Source organism: Heterocephalus glaber, unplaced genomic scaffold (genome assembly GCF_053883595.1).
Source record: "Heterocephalus glaber isolate CG9 unplaced genomic scaffold, H.glaber_assembly_v1.0 deba00001503, whole genome shotgun sequence".
Classification (NCBI taxonomy): Eukaryota; Metazoa; Chordata; class Mammalia; order Rodentia; family Bathyergidae; genus Heterocephalus; species Heterocephalus glaber.
Genome location: NW_028258323.1, coordinates 793,613 through 815,166, shown reverse-complemented (window position 1 = coordinate 815,166; position 21,554 = coordinate 793,613). Strand labels below are relative to the sequence as shown.

Below are 21,554 nucleotides of genomic sequence, written 5' to 3'. Positions count from 1 at the left end.
AAAATTACAGTGTGTCCTCATCCACTTTATCCAGATCTGGAATTGTGCACCTTCTGGGTCTTCCCCAAAGCCAAAATGCCATGAAAGAAAAATGTTTTGAATGGATTCAGGACATCAAGGGAGCCCTGACAGCCCAACTAAAGATACTCAGGAAAAAGGACTTCCAGAATTGCTTCAGAAAGTGGCATTAATGATGTGATCCACGCGTTTCACACAAGAGGGAGGATTTTGAGAGGTAGTAATGATAATGTGTCTTTCATTGTGATACATTTTTAAAAATTTAAGCATTTGGTGCATTTTTTTATGTTACCATGTATGTTGGTTGTAGATAAAAATTTTTGGATCTTTATTTTTGGGTTCCATTTGTTGAATTTTTTCTTTAAACATTTATTCTGTTTATGTCATTCCCTATTATATTTCTTAGTAAATCAAAATCACATCTTCTTTTCTCCCTTCTATTCTACTCATAGGGCTTTTTGGCCTATTCTTCATATCATGCATTTTCAACCACTCTTTAGAAAAACTTGATATTGAATCTACATGCACTTACCTGATCTACAGCACTTGTTTTTCAAACTGTAATAATGATTTAATTTTCATCAAAAGTTTGGGTATTTCCTTTTGATAACATTGAGTGACTGAGAACTCATATCCCCTCCAAACTTACCAGTCAGGTATGTTTTGCTGTAATATACAGATATTTCTAACCAATATACATTTCTGGTATGCTCTATTGTATGCCTCTAGGAGTGACTTAGGTGCCAATAGTGTTGAACAGTTTACTATACCTTTCAATATTCATCCATTTGAATATAGCAGATGATAGTATCATTAACTGGAAAGAAGAAGTGAATGGATTTGTTCTACCTTTCTGCTTTTTCATGATTTTTAACCCTTACCTCCTCCAAAAGGTCCCCATATGACTCGGCGGATGGACTTCACCCAGTCTTCCATATCATTCTGGGTGCTCGCCATGAGGAGGTAGCTCTCATGATTGGCAGTCATCCGATCACGGTCGCCTCCTGTAAAGCACATGGGCACATTCAGAGGAAATCTCACCAGCGCCCCACAGTGTCCCTGAAACACAGACTGGGCTAATGCAGTCAGCACTAGGTCCTACCCAATGAACTGGAAAGATTTATCATAGCTTCTGAATGAGGGGAAAACTGCTTAAAAAGGAAGGGCTTATGTGTCAAGGAGAAGGCTGGAAATCAAATTTCATTCCTCACAAAGCCTGGGATTTTTTGTCCTAGCAACAGCCCATAGGCCTGCATTAACTCATAATCCAGACCATTCAAGTGCAGCTGCTGAGCAGGCAGAAAACCAGAGACAGCATGAGAGGCATAGAAGGTGGAACCCTAGTGTACACCATTTTAATGTGAAGCAAGTGCTGAACCCTGCTTAGTGTCACACACCAAATGCCCAGGATGTCCCAGGACATGGGGTGTGAGACCCAGGAAGAGGGTGGACCTCCATGAAGTTCACTTCTGACCTTGAGCTTCCCCTCTATGCCTGCTTTCTGGACAAGGAACCTCGTTGTCCCAGGTCACATTTCCAGAAAGGCACAAAAAGAAGGGAAAGAAGACGTGTGCAGGGCCAGCCATGCAGGCCAACTAACCCTCCCACAGCCCTGACCTCTAAAAGCGAACTTTAGCAAACCCCACGGGTGTCTCCTATAGAAGGTTAATGGTTTCTTTTACATTTTTCTCAAAAAAACAAAAACCAAAATATAAACCATAAACTTAAAATCCTTTATAATTCCTACTAGCAAATTTGAAGTGCTAGACTTCTCAAGCGTGTAATTTAATTCCTCAGAAATCTTTTATAGTGCAATTAAGTTTCCCTGGTGACTTAACTTTGCCATTTACAAAACAAGGACAAACGCCCTTGACCTTGAAAGAGTTCTTGTGGCGTGGTAGTCTCACACCTTCTTCATATGGATAGGAGGAATATATCTGCAGACAACTCTCAGGGAATGCACTTTTTCTCTCTCTTGGAAAATAGTGTTTTCATAGAAGGAATAATTGAAGAAATTGAATGATACTTCACTGCATTTTGACCATATGTTAATATTAAACCAACTTTTCAGGTGCTCAAATATCTATCAACATTTAATTTTCAGTAAATGCTTTAAACTTACAGGCTTGGGTTGAATTAATTCATATTAATGGTTTGTTTTGTTAGATGCTGTGTGTTTGTACGTGGATCTGAATACCTCTGTGTGGGGCTTGCAGGGTCACACTTACCATACACACTCTTTACCCTCTCACACTCACCCTAATTCACACATTGCTTTGACACCACACTTGATCTTAGCCAAAAGGCCAAGAAACCATCACACACTGCTTTGAAAGGTATAGGCATTTGAGTTTGTACCTGAATTCTATTGGGCCATTTTAGGGGGAAGGGGTCGGGGGTAAATATTGAACCCTAGGCTTTTGCATAAGCTACTTAGCTGCACCTCAGCCTGCCTGCCTGCTCTTCTTTTTCTTTCTTTCTTTCTTTCTTTCTTTCTTTCTTTCTTTCTTTATTCCTTCCTTCCTTTCTTTCTTTCTTTCTTCTTCTCTTTCTCTCTCTCTCTCTCTCTCTCTCATTTTGAGACAGGTTCTTGCTAAATCTAAGTTGCTGGGCTTAAACTTGCCTCCTCCTGCTTGAGCCTCCCAAGGTGCCACCACGCCCAGCTCTATAGAGCCTTCTTGATTTATTTCCCTTGGTTGAGAAGGACAACTATTCTGACATTAAGGTAAATTTATAAATCAAGTAAAAGGTCAGAGAAATGCAATAACTCGAAGCCAACCAGGTGAGCAACTAGAATTGGTGTTTTGTATTATAATATAAGTGGATGGAGCAGGGGAAGGATCCAAAGGCCCCCGATTGCACAGGTTTCCCAGAGTTGGCACAGCTCCAGGAAGGTCATTCACCACTTGAGCAACTTGAATCTCAAAAGCATAGACTAGGGACTCAGGGAAAACCCAGCTTCACCATTGTCTCTTGGCACAGCTGTTTGACCTTCAAGGAATTACATACCTTCTGTGAAGTCGTGTCTTTAATCATACATTGGGAGTAACATCCCTATGTAGCCAGTGTTTGTCAGAGGTGAATGAAATAAAGCGTACAAAAGTAGTAGTACTGTGTTAGGATAAAAATTCTGTAAGTATTAGTTCCACCTCATTTAACTGCCTCCTCAGAGGTATTACATCTAATGAATACTTGGCAATGGTTAGTCAATAGTAACAGGGATTTTTAGAAAATGTTATATTTCTTTGATATATGTGTACATAAAAATCACATTAATATTAGATGCTGCTGCCTGTGTTTATAAATCCACTGCACATTAAGATGCATATTCATGGCTGTACATGATATAAGTGGTAAAAATAATTAAATAACAAAATAAAAAGATGCTCCATTTGTCAGAGCACTAAGTACTTAGATTCTGTTCTGTATTCTGATCCACTACTCTCCACAGTACTGAGCAAAAAAAATTACCATTTTGAAATCAGAATATTTTAATTACTGCCTTTGGCTGAAGGATCTTAGCAATTCAGACAGCAATATCCTGCTGTGTCACTCCTAGCCTAGGCAGAAATGGCCCTCGTAATGAAGATGAGTGACAGCCTCTAGAGCCTTTTTTGCTTGAAAGCAGAGGAAAAAGAGAATGATAGGCACAACTGGCCATTATCCTCCGACTTTCCATTTGATTTTTTATCTCTGCCCATCATGCTATGTGTCTGACCTTGAATCTCATTTGGACTGCCAATCACGGAGATGAAATCCCCCATGGAAATTTCACCCATAGTTATAGATCTCCAACCTTCATGGTAGCAGCAAGAAAATAGAATTAGAGAGATATTTTCTATGAGTTTGGTGGAAACACAGACTCATTACAAAGAGCGAGACTGCAACATTTATATAGATGCATAACATCTTCCCCCCTTATCCACAGTTTTGCTCTTTGAGGTTTTAGTTAATTCTCAATCAATGGAATATTGAACATATTAAATGGAAAATTCCAGAAATGAAAAATTCATATATCTTAAATAACTGCCCCCCTGGCAAATCATTATACATTTTCACATTATTGTTGTTAATCTGTTACTATACCTAACTTATACATTTAGCATAGGTAGGTATATATAGGAGAAGATATAGTACATATGAGGGTGTTTCAGGCATCCACTAGGGGAATGAATCTGCTTGGGAACAAAGTGGGGTTACTGAAAAGACAAAACCAGACACTCACTAAAAATAGGGGGTTTCTAACTGAAGATGTCACCTGTGCCAATGTGTAACCCTTTACTTCTAAGAGCCTGGTACTAGGCCTTGTAAGTAAAGGGACTCACAAACAATTTTTCAAATACATGATTTGATAAATAAATACACTTGGAATTTTAACTTTCAACCCTGCAGCTTTATGGTATTCAGTGTTTCCCTTAACCATTTTAGAACCAAAAACTCATTCAAGAGGTAAAATCTTAAAAACAAAACAAAACAAAACAAACCATTGACTTCTAATTAACAGTGGGGTTAGCCTTTTAGTCATCTTCAGTCTATACCTTATATGTGTGTGCATTGTATCATATCACATAAGCCAGTGGACATTCTCCATTATTCAAGTTTGCTTAAACATAAATAACTATGCAGTTTCAGTTTTTAAGTACCATTTTAAATGATAATAGGTTTGTACACATTTTTAAATGACACACTATATTGAGTTTTAGATGATAACTTCGGTTGGTAACAATGGTTTGGTACTCGTGTTAAAACTTCAAGCATTTGTGATTTTAAGTAAACAAAGTAGGTCACGTCTTTTTATTTTACTTGTTAATATATAATAGAATGTATTTGTATATTTTATCAAGCTCTTCTGTATATTTGTATTTGATACACATTTATTTTTACCTTTGTATATTTGCATTTGATTTTCTTTTTTAGAAGTAAAATAGATTCTCTAAAGTAAAATAAATACTTGACATGATTAACATTTGCAAAAATCAAAACGTAGACTAAAAACAATGTAATTAACTTAATAGACAAAGAAGCTCTTAATCTGAAATTAAAAGCATGTGAAAGAAACCTATGTAAAGGAAAATTCATAGTTTATAAAGAAAGTTCAAATATCCAACAACTCTATGAAAACTGAAATTTCATTAGTAATTACAATACAATTTAACACTTTCAAATAAATTTGCAAACAGTTTTAAAAACTGTTTTACAGAAGTACTGTAAGTTGTATGCTAAGACATATCCTTTCTTTACAGGAGAATGCATAATATTCCTTATGATACAGCTATTAAAATAGAATTTTGAAGCTTATTAATATGAATTTATTACACAAAAATAAATATACAAATCTTATATGACATCTCAATTTTCATTTAGGTAAAAATACTGAAATACACAATAATTTTAACAATGGCTATCTCTGAATGCTGGGTTTATTTTTATTGTTCTACTTTTGAACATTTATGTACATACTTTTCTGATGTTCAACCACATACTTTTTTAAGATACATGTGTTATTCTAAGAACAATCACCTATGTGTGCGTGTGTGTGTGTGTGTGTGTGTGTGTGTGGCAGGTGCCCTTTTAAATGACTGTCCTGGTGGAGCCTGCCCAGTTGGTTTTGTTTCATATGAAGCCCTCCAGAGAAAGGTACAAGGAATCAGCCCAAATTGCTCAGTCACTGACCCAGCCCCTTCAGTTGAGATACAGTAAACTTTGGTCATTTTAATAAAAAATTTTCTGCCTAGGTCATCCTTGCCTGCCAGTTTTTGAACGTGTGATGTATAAATCAGTGTGACTTTAAGCTGAGGATGCTTAGGAGGGTGCCTGTCTCTACCTGTGACAAGTCTTTCCTGTCTGACATGGATAAGTCTCTGTGCTTTTTGCTCACAGAGACTTGAGAATTTTCTCCCATGCTCTCTCCTTACTTGCTGCCAGTAACACAATCCTTCTCAACTCTCTCAGCTCCTGATGATGCTCATCATCAGCCTTGCACTTACGCAGAGGTGAGCCTTCTGTGTTCAGTCATAGCTCTACCAGGTATTATTTTATGATCAGAAAAAAATTATCGAGAACAGGTGATAAGATTGTAAGGACCTTAAGAAGCCAAAGGAAGCTGGAAGGTAATGGTCACTAAGTGGTGCAGTTTTAGCTTGCTCAATGTCAATTCTCATTATTTATATATAACATCTTCCTATTTCCCCAGCTACTATCCCTGAGTGCCTCTGTTACCTGCTGCTCACTGCTCCCTGCAAACACAGAGACAATCTTTCGGGAGGAAGGAGAAAGCCTTCATGTAAAGCTATCTCTGAAGCTGATGGGGCCCCCTTACTGCCTCAGCTTACCATCTACAGTGTTCAGGTATGCAAGGGCCTTCCAGTGAGGAGGAGAGGAGAGAAATACAATGAGAAGATAGATAAGACCTTCTCATAGCCCCCCATGCAGGACCTTTTTAACACCTTCCCTCCCTTCTGGAAAGGAAACTGGACTCCCACCTCCGGGGCCTTGTAGGGAAATATGAAGGTGCAAGATAGTGGCCCTTTGAAGGGAAAGGGGATCTGGTAGGCAGTGAATTCTGTGTCAACAAAACTATGGCACAGGTGCATCTCCCTGTACTCCAATGTAAATAACTTCTGTAGCCAAGGCCATTTTCTGATTAGTGTAAATAATTTATAGAGCTAATACGCTTTTGCTGGCACATAGCCATCTTTGTCTATGCTCCCATATATGCCCAGATGCCCATGTGGAGGCACAGCTGCTTGACAGCTGGAAATAAAGATATCAAATTTGCCAACCGTTTCTTTACCTCTTCTTCAATTGCCCACCGCCCTACCTGTGGAACTTCTATCACAGTTGATAAGTGACAGGCCAGCATTGTCACGTTTCTCTTAAACAGAAAGATTACTTTTGTGTCTATTTATCTGAGCAGAGAGAGGAAGGGTAGCAGTTTACACTTGTGGCATAAGAAATTTGGAGGAGCAGCCCATTTCCCAAAGAAAAATTCCCAACTTTAACAAACAATCTATTTTGTCTCCTTGGTTACTTGTGTTCAGTGAGAGGTTTGGACAGGAGACCAGCACTGCTCAAAGTACACACTACATCATGAAACTCAGTGACCAAAGGGACCCATACTATTGTGTGTAAATGCTTCTAAGAGTTATAGCTCCAGAAACAGTTTTACTGAACTTATTGTGTGGAAAGTTCCAGAAATCTTGACTGTTATGGATTGGATCTTAAATGTCTCAAGACTTGAAAGGCTGAGTGTTGAAGGCTCAATCACCAGCCAGTGGCACTACTGGGATGAAGGAAATCTTCAGGAGGTGGAACCTAGAAGAAGGAAGTTAGGTCACTTGGACAGGCCTGGCAGGGAGAATTGTTCCTCCCACCCCTTCCTGTTTCTTACTTCCTGGTCTCCAAGAGATGAGCAGTTTCATCCACCACATGGTCCCCACAGTGATGTTCTGTGCCTCCAGAGGTCCAAGTGACAGACTCTCTGAAATCTCTGAAAGCATGAACCAAAATATTTTTTTTCTCTTTATAACTTGGGTGTCTTGGATATTTTGCCACAATGACAGAAACCTGAATAATACAGTCACAAAGTAGACTTGCCACTCTTCCTGGTAAGGAAATACTTGTAAGTCGTCATTAAGATTGTGAATGAAAAAGTAAAACAATTTCTCAGAAGTGATATATTTATATGCATGTCTGCTCCAGTAAACAAACTTTTAAAGATATTCAATGAATTCGCTTTTAATTTTATTTTAAATCAAGTTACCCCAAGGAAACTGCCCTCACAGACATTTGAGTTAGCTTCTAACATAAAACCCAGTACAGATCTGAGGCCATTCAAGGAATGCTTTCAATGCTGTTAATAATAATTTTAAGGGTGAAATGTTTCCTCCTTCCTACTTGCAAATTAAGCCAAAACTAGACTATTATACTGTCCATTTTATTATAGCTTACCAAAAAGTAATGCTTTAAGTAGAGCAATTTGTTTTTACTTGTATAGCTGAAAGTTTGGTTTTTTTAAAAAAGCATTACTTTGCTCACAAACCTACAATGGTGCCTCAGTTTACCAACTTAATTCATTCTAGGATTCTGGCTACAAACCAGATTGGTCATGAACTGAATCAAATTTCCTCATAAAGTTCAATGTAAATAAAGTCAATCCATTCTGAAAATAGGTATTTTTTTAAACCACAAAAATATGAAACAAAGTAGAGTACAGTGCAATATGAAGAGAGAGAACACTAATCTTGCTTGAGGAGACTTCTGTCATGGAGAAGAGGAAGGTGGGTAGGAGGAGGTTATGGTTTGGAGGGAGAGTCCCCCTTCGTAAGGTCATCTCGGAGATCTCCTTCAGGGTTTCTGATCTTTTTCTTTTACCTGCAGTTTCTTAGCTGCAGGGTCAATTTTCATTAAAAGTCTGTCTAATGTCACTTGTTTTATCTTGCTTTGCTTAAACCTCTGCAAATGAGAGATCACATTATCATGAATCAGATTCAACACTCGATTCATTACAGTTATGTTGGTGTGATGCTTCTCAAGGAAATCCTGGCACTCATGCGATTTTTCCATAATGGATTTTATCCCATCGCTGCTAACCTCCTCTTGTCTTCCTCTTCCTCAATGGAGTGCTCCTCACCAAGCACCTTCTGCTGCTCACTTGAGTTCAGCAAATTCTTTTGTTAGCAGCTCCTCCTTGTGGTCCTCAACAAGCTCCCCTGTGTCTGCACCATTGACATCCAGACCCACACTCTTTCCTGCGGACATAATCTCCTCCACTACCTGCGCATCAGACACTTCAAAGTCATGTCCAGTAACACATTCCTATCACAGTTTCCTCTAGGGTGAGTTTAAGGTCTGATATGTGACAAGTTCTCAGACTTTGTCAGTGAGGTGGATAAAGTGGAGGACATTGAAATGTTTCTCCAGAACTGTTTCAGAGTCAAGGATGTCTCTTCAGTTACATTAAAACACCTGGTGAAGAGCACCTTTGTGTATAGCTTCTTAATGTTGCAAGTCACTTGACGGTCCATGGGCTGCAGAAGAGGTATGTTGGGGGAGAGAAACTTGACCTTTATGAGGTCATACTCAGCGTCCATGTCCATATCATCCACCAAGGCTGGATGGTATGCCAAGGCACTGTCCAGCAGAAGAAGGCATCTTTCAGGTGGTTGGTTGTCAGAAAGATATTTCTTAACCTTGGGTGTGAAGACCTTGTGCAGCCATTCTATGAACAGTTGTGCATGAGCCAAGCTTTCGCATTGGCCCTCCACATGGCAGGCAGTCTGGCCTTGTTCACATTCTGTTCCTTGAATGCATTAGGGGTCTGGGAATGGTACACCAGTAGTGGTTTAATCTTCAGATGGATGCTTGGGTTCCCACACAGCAAACCTGTCCTTCATGGGCTTGTGTGCTGGCAGTGCCTTTTCCTCCTGTGTAATATAAATTCTGTTCAGCATCGTCTTCTAGAAAAGCCCTGTTTCATCACGGTTGAACACTTATTGTGTGACATAGATGTATCCTTTTGTTTTCATGAATTCCACGAATTCTTTCTCATAGGCTTCTGCAGTGGCCTTGTCAGAACTGGAAGCCTCACCTTGTCTTAACATACTGTGGATGCCCTTTCTCTTGTAGAATTTATCAAATCACCCTCTACTGGCTTTAAATTCAACACTCATTGTACTTGTAGAGGGGTTTTCCTGCAGTAAATCATTGTGCAATTTCTTGGCTCTTTCACAGATCTTACCTTCACTATCGCTATTACCTGCCAGCTGTTTCTCATTCAACCACACTGACAAAAGTTTTTCCACTTCCTCCAGCACTTGTGTCCTCTCTTGGTTAACATCATTACTCCTTTTGCCACACCAGCTCTTTTGATGGCATCTTTATTCCTCAAAATATTCAAGATCTTGTTCTCTGAGGCTGGTTCAGTCACACAAATACCACATTCTTTTTTTTTATAATTTCCTTCTTCAATTCAATGATTTTTTTCTTCAAAACCTTCTTACCATTCTTGCTCTGCTCTTTCTTGTCAATGTCATTACGGCTCTGCACTTTCTTTTTACCACCATGTGTGCTCTGCACTTTCTTTGGTGCCATGTTGGATTCAGTAATACTTTACAGTACTGTGTATGCTAAAAGCTCATAAAAAAGCTACACAGCAAGTGTGCACAAGTTTGTCAGCAACTGCAATCTCAACTAGAGGAGGCCACAACCACGTGTCAGAGTGGGGAGGATGGCCGAGGTTGTGTTCATCACCCATTGGGGAGTTTGTGAACAGAAGCAAAATTTTGCCAAACATTTCTGTTCACAAACTGAATTGTTTGATAACACAAGTATTCGTGAAATGAAGCATTGCTGTAGTTTGGTTCTTTATTGTTGGTGAAATTCTAAAGATGAATTGCAAGATTTCAAATATTAAAGTATACTGGAGGAAACCTGATATGGAAAAACATTCTTCCCCTTTTATGGAGACTGAAAAACCAAGTAGGTAGGAGATGCAAACAACAAATTATGGGCTTCTATGGAGGCTATCATCTATTAATAAATAACAATAAAAATGCATCAGCACATAATTCACAAAATGAAGCCAAAGACAAATTGGACTCACATTTAATATTTATTTTCTTCATGAAATTTTGTGTATTACAGAGATTTTATGACCTACACATTAAAAATTCTGGTATGTCTTGCTGATTAAGTTTTTCCAAGTATTTCGTCTCCAAATGTCATTTGAAAAAGAGCAGAAGGGCAAATTTCAATGCATTTTGTCAACAGAAACGTTGCATAATTCTACAATAAGACTTTGAAATATTAAATATAAAATCCATAAACCAGGAAATGAGAATTAAAGGCTTTGGAAACAGAAACTGGAATAATTCTACAGCAAGAATTTTTAATATTTTAAAATTTTAAAAAGAAAATATATGAATTAATAAAGGATCTAGTTGGCAGTAACTATCATTACATCTGTGGTCAGTACTGTACAAGAAATAACATTATTAAATGTTCTCTGCATTAAAATATAAATAATGGTAAATTGTAATGTCTTGAGCACTTTATTATACCGTTTGCATACATATTCATCAGTCCCCTACTAGTTCATAATATTTTGGTAAGAAGGAATCAGTCTACAGTATTTAGTTAGCTAATGTTTCTTTAAAGCAGCTGGAAGTGAACAATTGCTAGCGAATTACTTTTGGAGGTTTCTAAGAAGTAAATCTCAGAATGTTATGTTGGAAATCTTTCTACAGATATGCTGACAACTGACCTGAAAGTTCTGTGCTATCCAAATTGCTTCTGATTTGCCTTTTCTCAAACTTTACAATACAAATGTCCAAAATCGTGAATCTTAGAGCCGAAGTATTGCCTTGATCAAACTGCAAATACAAACAGGTGATTAAAAGGAAGTTTGAGAAATGATTAAGGGTTACAACAGGGAGCCCAGACTCCTGGGTTCAAATAGTCATTTACTAGCTGGGAAGTCTGTTATCTCCCAGTGAGGGTAATGTAGCACCTCCTGTAGAATATTATTGTGGATTAACAGAATGAAAATACCATAAACACTTTGAATAGGCTTGGTTGTTTTTTGTTGTTGTTGTTTTTCTGTGTTTTTTTGGTACTGGAGATTGAACTCAGGACCTTGTGCTTGCGCAGCAGGCACGGGAACCACTGAGCTAAATCTCCAGCCCAATAGGCTTGGGAAGTATGTTGCTATGCCATTATTGCCTTATATAATAATTTTAATCCTAAATTTTTTTTAAAAAACTAAATTTATATAAATGGAATCTTTTAAAACTGCAAGAAGGTAGCTAACTTTTGGAGAAATACTATTCTGAATATGTTTGTAAATAGAACTTTTTAAATAATTTATTTTTCAAGTAAATATTGATGTTTATATTGGTTATGTTTTAAAAAGTACCACTGTAATATATTTTCTTTTAATTTGTTATTTCTGGTACATTTATTTATTTTTTTCCCTTAAGATCTTTTATTGGTACATTTTAGGTAAACAATACATTTACATTTATCATTGAGTGGTTGTACCTGTATCTTGGTTGTTATTTTTTCCCCATTACCTGTGTGCCCTTCACTCCCTCCACCCTTTCCTATTTACATAGACTTTGTTTCCATTTTTTTCTTTTCTCATAATTTTTCTTTTCCCTCCTTTCCTTTCCCCTTCCCCTCCTACCACCCCTACCCCTTTGGAGCTTTTCTTCTCATTTCAAATTATCAATTATTCATTTTAATCATTTTAATTCTTATTTACACCTTCAGTTTCTCACACTAGAGAAAATATTCGGTATTTACACATGTGTGTCCTATTTATTTCACTTATGTGTCTGGCCTCAATATGCATCCATTTAGGTATAAATGTCTCTAGTTTCACGTTCTTTATGGCTGAGTAGTACTCCATTTTATAAAAAACCCCCACATCTTCTTTATCCATTTTCCAGTTGATGGGCACTTGGGCTGTTTCCAACCTTTAGCTATTAGAAATAGTGCTGCTATAACCATGGGTGCACATATATTTCTGTGGTATGATTCTTTTAATTCTTTTGGGAAGATCCCCAGCAGGGGAATAGCTGGGTCAAATGGGACCTCTATCCCTAGTTCTATGAGGTATCTCCATACTGATTTCCACAGTGGTTCCACCAGTCTGCACTCCCACCAACAATGGAAAAGGGTTCCTTTCTTCCCATACCCCAGCCAGCATTTGTTATTGGTTGATTTCTTGATAGCAGCCATTCTTTCTGGGGTGAGGTGGAATCTCAGTGTTGTTTTCTTCTTCATCTCTCGAATGACCAGTGATGTTGAACCTTTTGTCCTATGTTTATTTTCTGCTTTTACTTCTTTGTCTGAGAAATATCTGTTCATTTCAGATGCCCATTTTTGATTGGGGTTTTTGAATTTGGGGGGTCTGATTTTTTTCAGTTCTTTATATATTCTAGATAGTAGTACTTTGTCTAAGGTACAGCTGCTAAAATTTTTTTCCCACATTGTAGATTGTCTCTTAGCTCTGTTACTGGTTTCTCTTGCAGTGTAGAAGTTTTTAATGAGATGAGATCCCAGTTGTTGATTCTTTCTGCCAGTTCCTGTGCTACTGAGGTTTTGTTCATAAAGTCTTTTCCTATGCCAATGTCTTCAAGAGTTCTACCTAACCTATCTTCCAGCAAGTTTAGTGTTTCTATCTTAATATTTAGATCTTTAATCAACTTTGATCTTAGTTTAATGTATGGTGATAGGTATGGGTCTAGTTTTAATCGTTGGCAGGTTGAACTCCAGTTTTTCCAACACCATTTATTAAAGAGGCTATCTTTCCTACAATGAGGGTGGTTGGCTCCTTTGTCAAAGATGAGGTGGCTGAGTATGTCTGGAGTTGTTTCTGTGTTTTCTAATCTATTCCACTGATCCTCAGTCTGTTTCTTTGCCAGTACCATGCTGGATTTTAAAAATTTAACTTATTGAATGATTGATTGATTGATTGGTACCAGGGATCGAACTCAGGTCCTTGCACTTGCACAGCAGGAGGTGAAACCACTGAGCTAAATCCCTGGCTCTCCATGCTGTTTTTATCACAGTAGCTTTGTAGGATAATTTCAAGTTGGGGAATTTAAGACCCCCAGCCATGTCTCTGTTGCCTAGAATTGCTTTTGCTATTCTAGGCCTCTTCTGGTTCCACATGAATTTTTGGATTGTTTTCTCTAGTTCTGTGAAGTATATTTTTGGCATTTCAATTGGCATTCCATTAAATTACAGTAGTTTTCAAAGTATGGCCATTTTCATTATATTGGTTCTTCCTACCCAGAAGCAAGGGATGTCTTTCCATTTTCTTATATCTTCCTTGATCTCCTTTTTCAGAGTGCTGTAGTTTTCAGTGTAGAGGTCATTTGCTTCCTTTATTAGGTTGATTCCTAGATATTTCATTGTTTTGGGTGCTATTGTAAAAGGAATTGTTTCCCTAATTTCTCTTTCGGTGAGTCTGCTATTTGTGCATAAGAAGGCTATTGTTTTTTGAGTGTTAACCTTATATCCAGCTACTCTACTGAATCTGTCAATTAAGTCTAGAAGTCTTTTGGCCAAGTATTTTGGGTCTTCTATGTAAAGTATCATATCACCAGCAAATAACGACAGATTAACTTCTTCCTTTCCTATCTTTATTTCTTTTATTTCTTTCTCTTTTTTAATTGCTGTGGCTAATTTTTCCAGAACTATATTGAACAAGAGTGGTGATAGTGGGCATCTTTAGCTTGTTCCTGATTTTAGTGTGAAAGTTTTCAGGTTTTTTTTTTTGGTACCAGGGATCAAACTCCAGTCCTTGAGCTTGCAGGGCAGGCAGTGGAGCCACTGAGCTAAATCCCCAGCCCTAGTTTTCAGTTTTTGACCATTTAGTATGATGTTGGCTGTTGGTTTTTCATAGATAGCTTTAATTAGGTTGAGATAAAGACCTTCTATTCCAATTTTATGTAGGGTTTTTATCATGAATGGGTGTTGGATTTTGTCAAATGCCTTTTCTGCATCTATTGAGATGATCATATGTTTTTTGTCCTTGGCTATGTTAATATAGTGTATTACATTTATTGATTTATGAATGTTGAAACATCCTTGCATCCCTGGGATAAATCCAACTTGGTCAGGGTGTATGATCTTCTTGATGACACTCTGTATTCTGTTTGGCAGTATCTTGTTGAGGATTTTTACATCTATGTTCATTAGGGAGATTGGCCTGTAGTTCTCTTTTCGGGTTGGGTCTCTCCCTGGTTTTGCAATCAAAGTAACACTTGCTTCCAGGAATGAATTTGGAAGCCTTGCTTCCCTTTCAATTTCCTTGAAGAGTTTAGAGAGTAATGGCTATAGTTCTTCTTCAAATGTGTTGTAGAATTCAGCAGTGATGCCATTAGGACCTGGGCTTTACTTTGTTGGTAAAATTTTATTACATTTTCAATTTCACTTATTGTAATTGGGGTGTTTGGAATTTCTATATCTTCTTCATTTAACTTGGCCAGTTCATATGTATCTAGGAATCTGTCTATTTCTTCTGTGTTTTCCATTTTATTAGAGTACAGGTTCTCGAAGTAGGTATTGATGATCCTGTTTTCTGCTGGGTCTGTGTTGACTTCGCCTTTTTCATTCTTAGTTGCATGGATTTGAGCCTTTTCTTTCCTTTTTTTGATAAGGTTGGCTAAAGGTTTATTGATTTTATTTATTCTTTCAAAAAACCAACTCTTTGACTCATTAATTTTCTGTATTGTTCTCTTAATCTCCATTGCATTGATTTCTGCTCTGATCCTTATAATTTTCTCTTTTGTACGAGCTTTGGGTTTGTTATGCTCTTCTTTTTCTAGGAGCTTGAGGTTCTGCATTAGGTTATTTATCTGAGTTCTCTCTGTTTTCCTAATATAGGCATTCACTGCTATGAATTTCCTACATAGAACTGCTTTCATTGTGTCCCATAGATTCCTGTATGTTGTACTGTCATTATCATTTACTTGTAGAAACTGTGTAATTTCTTCTTTAATTTCCTCTGTGACCCATTGGTTGTTCAGGAGGGTGTTATTCAATTTCCAGGTGTTTGTGGGAGTTTTGAGGTTTCGTATGTTATTAATCTCCAATTTTATTGCACTATGGCCTGATAATATACAGGGGGTAACGTCAATTCTTTTACATTTACTTAGACATGTCCTATGAGCTAGCATGTGGTCTGTTTTGGAGAATGACCCATGTACAGCTGAAAAGAATGTGTATTCTGATTTTGTGTGGTGGAACGCTCTGTAACCATCTATTAAGTCCATTTGCTCAATAGCTTAGTTCAGTTCTAGAATTTTCTTGTTAATTTTTTGTCTAGATGATCTGTCTATTTGTGACAGTGGGGTATTGAGGTCCTCCACTACAATTTTCTTAGTGCTTATTTGATTTTTCATATCCATTAATATTTGTTTTGTATAGTTGGGGGCATTCATATTTGGTGCATATATATTTATGATTGTCATCTCATCTTCTTGGATTGTTCCCTTCACAAGGATGTAGTGACCATCTTTGTCTCTCTTAATTAGTTTTGGTTTGAAATCTACTTTGTCTGCAAATAAGATTGCTACACCTGTTTTTTTCTGGGTTCCTGTAGCATGAAGAAATGTTTTCTATCCTTTTACTTTCAGTCTATGAATTTTCTTTCAGTTTGGTGTGTTTCTTGTATACAGCATATTGCTATTGCTGGATTTTGCTTCTTAATTTATTGTCAGTCTATTTCTTTTGATTGGTGAATTGAGGCCATTAACATTGATAGTTATAATTGATAGATATTGCCTCATCCTTGTCATGATGTTTTACTGTTGTTGGCTCTTTTATTTCTTATTTTTTCCCCTTTCCCTTTAGTGCCTTACCTTGCCTGGTGGCTTCCCTCTGTTGCGCCTCATGAAGTTGTGACCTTCATTGTCTTTTAGCAATTATCCTAGAGGATATTGCTTAGAATTGTTTGGAGTGCTGGTTTGGTGTTCATGAAATTTCTTAGGTGTTCTTTGTTGTGGAAGTGTGTAATTTCCCCATCAATTTTGAAAGATAATTTTGCCGGATACAACAGTCTAGGTTGGAAGTTATTTTCTTTTAGGCTTTGTAATCCTTCACTCCAGGCTCTCCTTGATTTGAAGGTTTGTGTTGAGAAATCTGTCATTATTCTGATGGGCTTTCCTTTGTAAGTGATTTGTTTCCTTTCTCTAATTGCCTGTCAGATTTTGTTCTTCTGTTGGGTTTCTGGGATCTTGACTATTATATGTCTAGTTGTAGAATTTTTTTGATCATGGCTAGTTGGAGTTCTATATGCCTCACTTATCTGTATTTCTGATTCTCCACCTCTATCTGGGAAGTTTTCTAGTATTACTTCTGTGAACAGTTTTTTGATGTCAGTTTTACTTTCTCCTGTTTTTTTGTGGACTCCTATCAGTCTTATGTTATTCTTCTTTGCATCATCCAGCAGCTGCTGGATTGATTTCTCATAGTCCTTTACTATTTTTAAGAAATCTCCATTTTCATGGTCCTTAATCACAATCCTATCTCCTGTATCTGATATTCTTTCTTCAGATTCCCTTAATCTACAATGCATGCTTTCAATGGAGTTTTTAATCTTTTGAATATCTGTTTGAATCTGTTTCATGGTTTCCATTTCTTTCTTATGCTGGGCATTCATAGCTTCCAGAATGTTTCTGAGCTCAACTTTTTTTTATTTGTTTCTGTTCTAGAGCCTCTAATCATGTCTTTCACTCTGCTCACCATCTCTGTAGTTATCTGGGAGATTATTTCTGCTTTGAATTTTTCTAGAGCCTCATTCATCGGTTTTCTTATTTTCTGTGGTATCAGTTCAGGGTGTCCAGGTGGTTGATTATCAGACTTTTCCACCTCTTTTCCTTCAGAATTTGCCTTTTGTGGGATGGAAGTCTGAGTTTGTGCCTTACTTAAATGTCTTCTCATTTTTGTTTCTGGTACTGTCCTTGGTTTAGTTCCTGGGTTGATACTTTGAAGTTACTTACTGTAAGTATCTTTGTTGATGTATTTAGAACCCTTATGGAATGACTGCTTCTCAAAGGTATCTTCCAGGTGTAGCTGGTCTTTAGAATTTGAGTCTCTAATGGCTCTGTGGTTATCTCATTTCCATTATACCAGGAAGGACAACTGATCAGATCAATCACAACACCTTAGCCCAAGTGATACAATCAGCAACATAATAGCATCAAGTACCTCTTAGAAAATGACAATTTGTGGTAGTTATTAATTTAGCACCTTTAACTGTGTGAATTAGATGAAAATCAAGGACCAACCCAACATATGTTTATAGTGAATAAACTTTTCAATATAACATCTTTACCCTCTGGAATAGGGAGTTAGAAGGAGTTGGCGAGGGAGCGATAGGTAGGTAGAAGGATAGCGGAAGGTTAGCAGTGAGGCCTGAGGACACAGGTGAGAGAAGGAAAGAGAAGAAAAGAAAAATAAAGAAGAAATATAAATTAGGCCCAGAACAGGAACACAAAGGTAGATGAAGTACAATGTGGGACAGCAAGGGAGTGAGGGAGAGAGAGAGAGAAAGAAAAGAGAAAAAAAAGAAAAAAAGGAAAAACAAAAATTTTAAAAGAGTAGAAAAAGAAGAAAAAAGATTAAAAATAAGAGCAAAAAAATAGTGGTAATTTTGCAAATAACAAATAAAAGATAAAATTGAAGGGACTCCTTCAGGGTATGTCTCTGCTGTCACAATAGACAACATGGGCAGCAGTGTGCAGTTATAAGTCAATGAGGCTCAGTAAGCCAGTTACAGTCCTGTGAGATTCAGGCAGATTTCTGGCTGCAAGTTCCAAGCTGAGCTCCCTGACCTCCTGCAGGGTTGAACTGTGCAAGGTTCTATTGCAGGTTCCAGCTGCCTTTCCCCTGAAGATAGTCCAGGTTCCAATGGGAGGTGATGATCCCTCCAACTTACCAAGCATGGTGGTCTGGTGTGCCTTTATTGCAGAGATTCTCTTCACTTTTCTAGTGGGCTTCAATTTTCATCAGGGAGCCTGAGAGAGACCCTCTCTCTATTGTTCACTTCTACAGCTCAGGACAATAGCCTTTATGTCCCCCTGTGCCTCCATAGTGTGGAACCAGGTAGCTGTACAGCTAAGAGTTTCTCACGGGCTCCTGGTTGCAAGTGGGCATGGCCTGCCGGACAGAGCTGGGCTCAGGCCGGGGCACTCTGCCCATTGGGCTCTGCCCATGTGGCTCCGGAGGCAGCTCTGGTATGTTTATTTTTAAGTGATTAGTGAAACTTAAAAATTTTAGAATAGGCTTAATTTTATATTTCTACTTATTTTTATGTATCTGAAATTCAGCCTTTCAAAAAGCATAGTGTTTGTGTTAGGCATATCAATGGTAGGAATGATGTAATTTATTATGTTTTGGGTATTTGATTCCCAGAATATACTGGGAAATCTACAAGATCTCAATTTAAATTCAACAATATATTTTTGACTTGCACTTTTTTCAGAGGATTAAAATCTAGTCACTCTCTTCTCAGTATCTAATTAAAATCTTCTGACTGAAATCTCCAGGATATACAGGTAGAGAATTTCCTTGGTGGAGCTCATTCTTGGTATAGAATTTATGTCCTTCACTAACTTAGTTTAGCTCAAGTTGGGAGGCTGATGAATTCAAATACCTGATAGGCATAGGAGGAAGACAGAATAGATAGCACTTATATTCAGGGCAGTGTCACTCCAACAATTATGAGACAGACACAGTCCCAGAGGCCGTAATGATATACTAGCCTATAACTTGGAGCAAAGAAAAGAGCAGTTGGGGTCACAGAAGTGAGGCAGGGGGTTTGCTGATGATCATGAACTGAGAATAAAAAGCATAACTCTATCAGCAGGTCCCTTAAGGGAACGATAAATAGGAGAAAAATTGGTGCGGAATGCAAGAATTTCTAACAGGCTAAGAAATTAAAATAGGAAGCCCTGAAGAAATTGATAAAAGGATAAAAGAGCCCTTATATATGGGGAGAAAGATTATTTTGAACTTTATATTCCCCAGAAACATGGTGATAAACTGTCTGCAGCAGTATTTGTGTATATGTCCAGGAGAATCAGAAAGGCCGTAACAATCGAAGGGAGCATGTTAAAAATGGGAGTTCTTGGGTCCCACTCAAAACCAACTGAAATAAAAACTGACATGTGAAACCCAGACATATGTGCTTGAAGATGCCTGCCCTGAGATTCTGATGTATCAGAAAGTTTGAGAACCACTCATGTTGTAAGAGAATTTGCTGCCATGTCGCAGGTAGAGCCTGTAAATTTTAGAATGCAGGATTTCAACCACACTCACCCTGTCCATTTGTATCCATGTCTTATCCTTGCAGTGACAGCCATTCAGTCAAAAGTACTGTGTTAAAGCTGTGGCTCCAATAACTTTTCTAATTGCTTATTTGCATTGTAAATGATTTAACAGTGCAACTAGTTTTGCAAGGACAATGCCATTGAAGTTGATTTTAGAGAGTCTGGGAAATTTCTGAGACTCATGTATTAAAGATAACTTATTTTTATAAAAATAACATTCAGGCATTTCTTTTTGCATTTGAATACTGATTCATTATTCTTTTGTCCCTGGTGCAGGGGGCTTAATGAGTCAAATAAAACAATATGAATTTGGAAAGACACACCACATTTAAAGATCTAGATTAAAATGCTGAAATCTATTTTTAAAATTCCCTCATATCCACTCCTTTGTTTTTTAGTATTATCAATCTGCAAGACTAATAGTATTTATCAGTTGACAATTGCAGGGTGATCTACAGTTTACAAATGATCTCCATAGCCTTGACCTGTTTGGTTTTCACAGTGGCCCTGGGAGGGGAAGCAGAGCATGTATTCTTGCACTGAACACATCTACAGGGGATCTGCTATTGTTCTGGTGACTCTTCTAGGCTCTGGGGACACAACAGTGAGCAAAATCAACCCACAGTTCAGGAGTCTGGACAAAAGATTGTGATTTGGAAGTCACCACCATGAGGATATTTAAAGACAATGATCTGAACGAGGTCCTCAAAGAAGACTGTGGATCCAATAGACAAAACATAGCAAGGTAGGAAGAGAAATAGGAAAGGGTGAGGGAAGAAAGCGATTGTATGAGTCAAATCCTCTTGAGAGGTGAAATAAGAGGAAGACCTAGTGAGTTGAGTGTAGACTACTAAACTAAGAAAAACTGCGGTCACTGGATGCCCAACACCTAAATCACCAGGTTAGGCCACTTCAAAATTGCTGATGACTTCAAAGCAGCTGTTTCAATCCATCAGGCCACCACGAGTAAAATTCTGATTGGAGAGTGTTCATAGGATTATGGAGGAGAGAGAACAGAAACAGCCAGTATAACCCATTCCCTCCGTGCTTCCGTGGACAGCAGAGCAGAGAATCAGGGCAGCAGTGGGTGAACTGTGCTACCAAGGTGAAATGAGAAACACTCCAGAATGTTAACGTGCATTAGGAAGTATTCCGTAGGGGGAAAAATTGATGATGTAGAGGACAGGAGGTTTTGAGATTCATTCATATTTCTTTAAAACCACGCACAATATTTCTTACTTTCCAAGAATCTTTAATAAGGATTCATAATTAATACCATCAATTTTCCCCCAAAGTTTGTTCCTTTAAAATATGTGAAACATCTGGAGGACAATCACTGAAAGAAAAGGAAGCAACTTTGAGGTAGTGGTTCATAGCTCTGTCTGGGGGCAAAATAAAAATAGAAAGGGGTTAGAGCCATAAATCAGTTTTTAAAGTTAAATTTTCCTATTTTTACTGAATCATAATTTTCAGTGTCTATTCAATAAGGGTTTTGGGGCAACTAAGTTAAACAGGAACCATTTTCTTCATGTAATGTCTCTTAGTTTTAATTTTCACAGCTGCTAATTATCTAGTTTTACATAGCAGCATCTTTATAGAATGTGTTTAGGTCTACAAAAGAACTAATAATTTAAATTAAATACTACGGTATTTAAAATTTAAATTTAAAATTAAGAAAAACCTTTAATTTGG

The 21,554-nt window shown here is 37.6% G+C and overlaps 2 protein-coding genes across 20 annotated transcripts in view; one reads left to right on the top strand and one right to left on the bottom strand.

Annotated features, from left to right (window-relative positions):
* Arhgap24 (Rho GTPase activating protein 24) overlaps positions 1-21,554 on the bottom strand; it is a 400,876-nt gene that overhangs the window by 68,112 nt on the left and 311,210 nt on the right. For 5 of the 6 annotated variants that reach the window (XM_004870505.4, XM_004870510.4, XM_004870509.4 and 2 more), the window contains one exon: positions 900-1,022. In XM_004870505.4, coding sequence (XP_004870562.2) covers positions 900-1,022 — 123 coding nt within the window. Of the gene's footprint in view, positions 1-899; positions 1,023-11,281; positions 11,382-21,554 lie in introns of those variants that run through there. The other variant, XM_087185940.1, reaches the window with a different exon arrangement.
* The window catches only part of LOC110346867 (uncharacterized), a 72,985-nt gene that overhangs the window by 13,840 nt on the left and 37,591 nt on the right, over positions 1-21,554 (top strand). For 3 of the 14 annotated variants that reach the window (XR_015440746.1, XR_015440747.1, XR_002391140.2), the window contains 3 exons: positions 35-235; positions 6,212-6,366; positions 20,450-20,607. The exons of 2 other annotated variants lie outside the window; for them this stretch is intronic. Coding sequence is in view for 3 of the 12 variants with exons in the window: in XM_087185944.1 (XP_087042070.1) it covers positions 6,212-6,366; positions 7,059-7,149 (246 nt within the window). In the remaining 9 variants the exon portion in view is untranslated. Of the gene's footprint in view, positions 1-34; positions 236-6,211; positions 6,367-7,058; positions 11,285-20,449; positions 21,467-21,554 lie in introns of those variants that run through there. 9 more of the 14 variants (XR_015440742.1, XR_015440743.1, XR_015440748.1 and 6 more) reach the window with 6 other exon arrangements.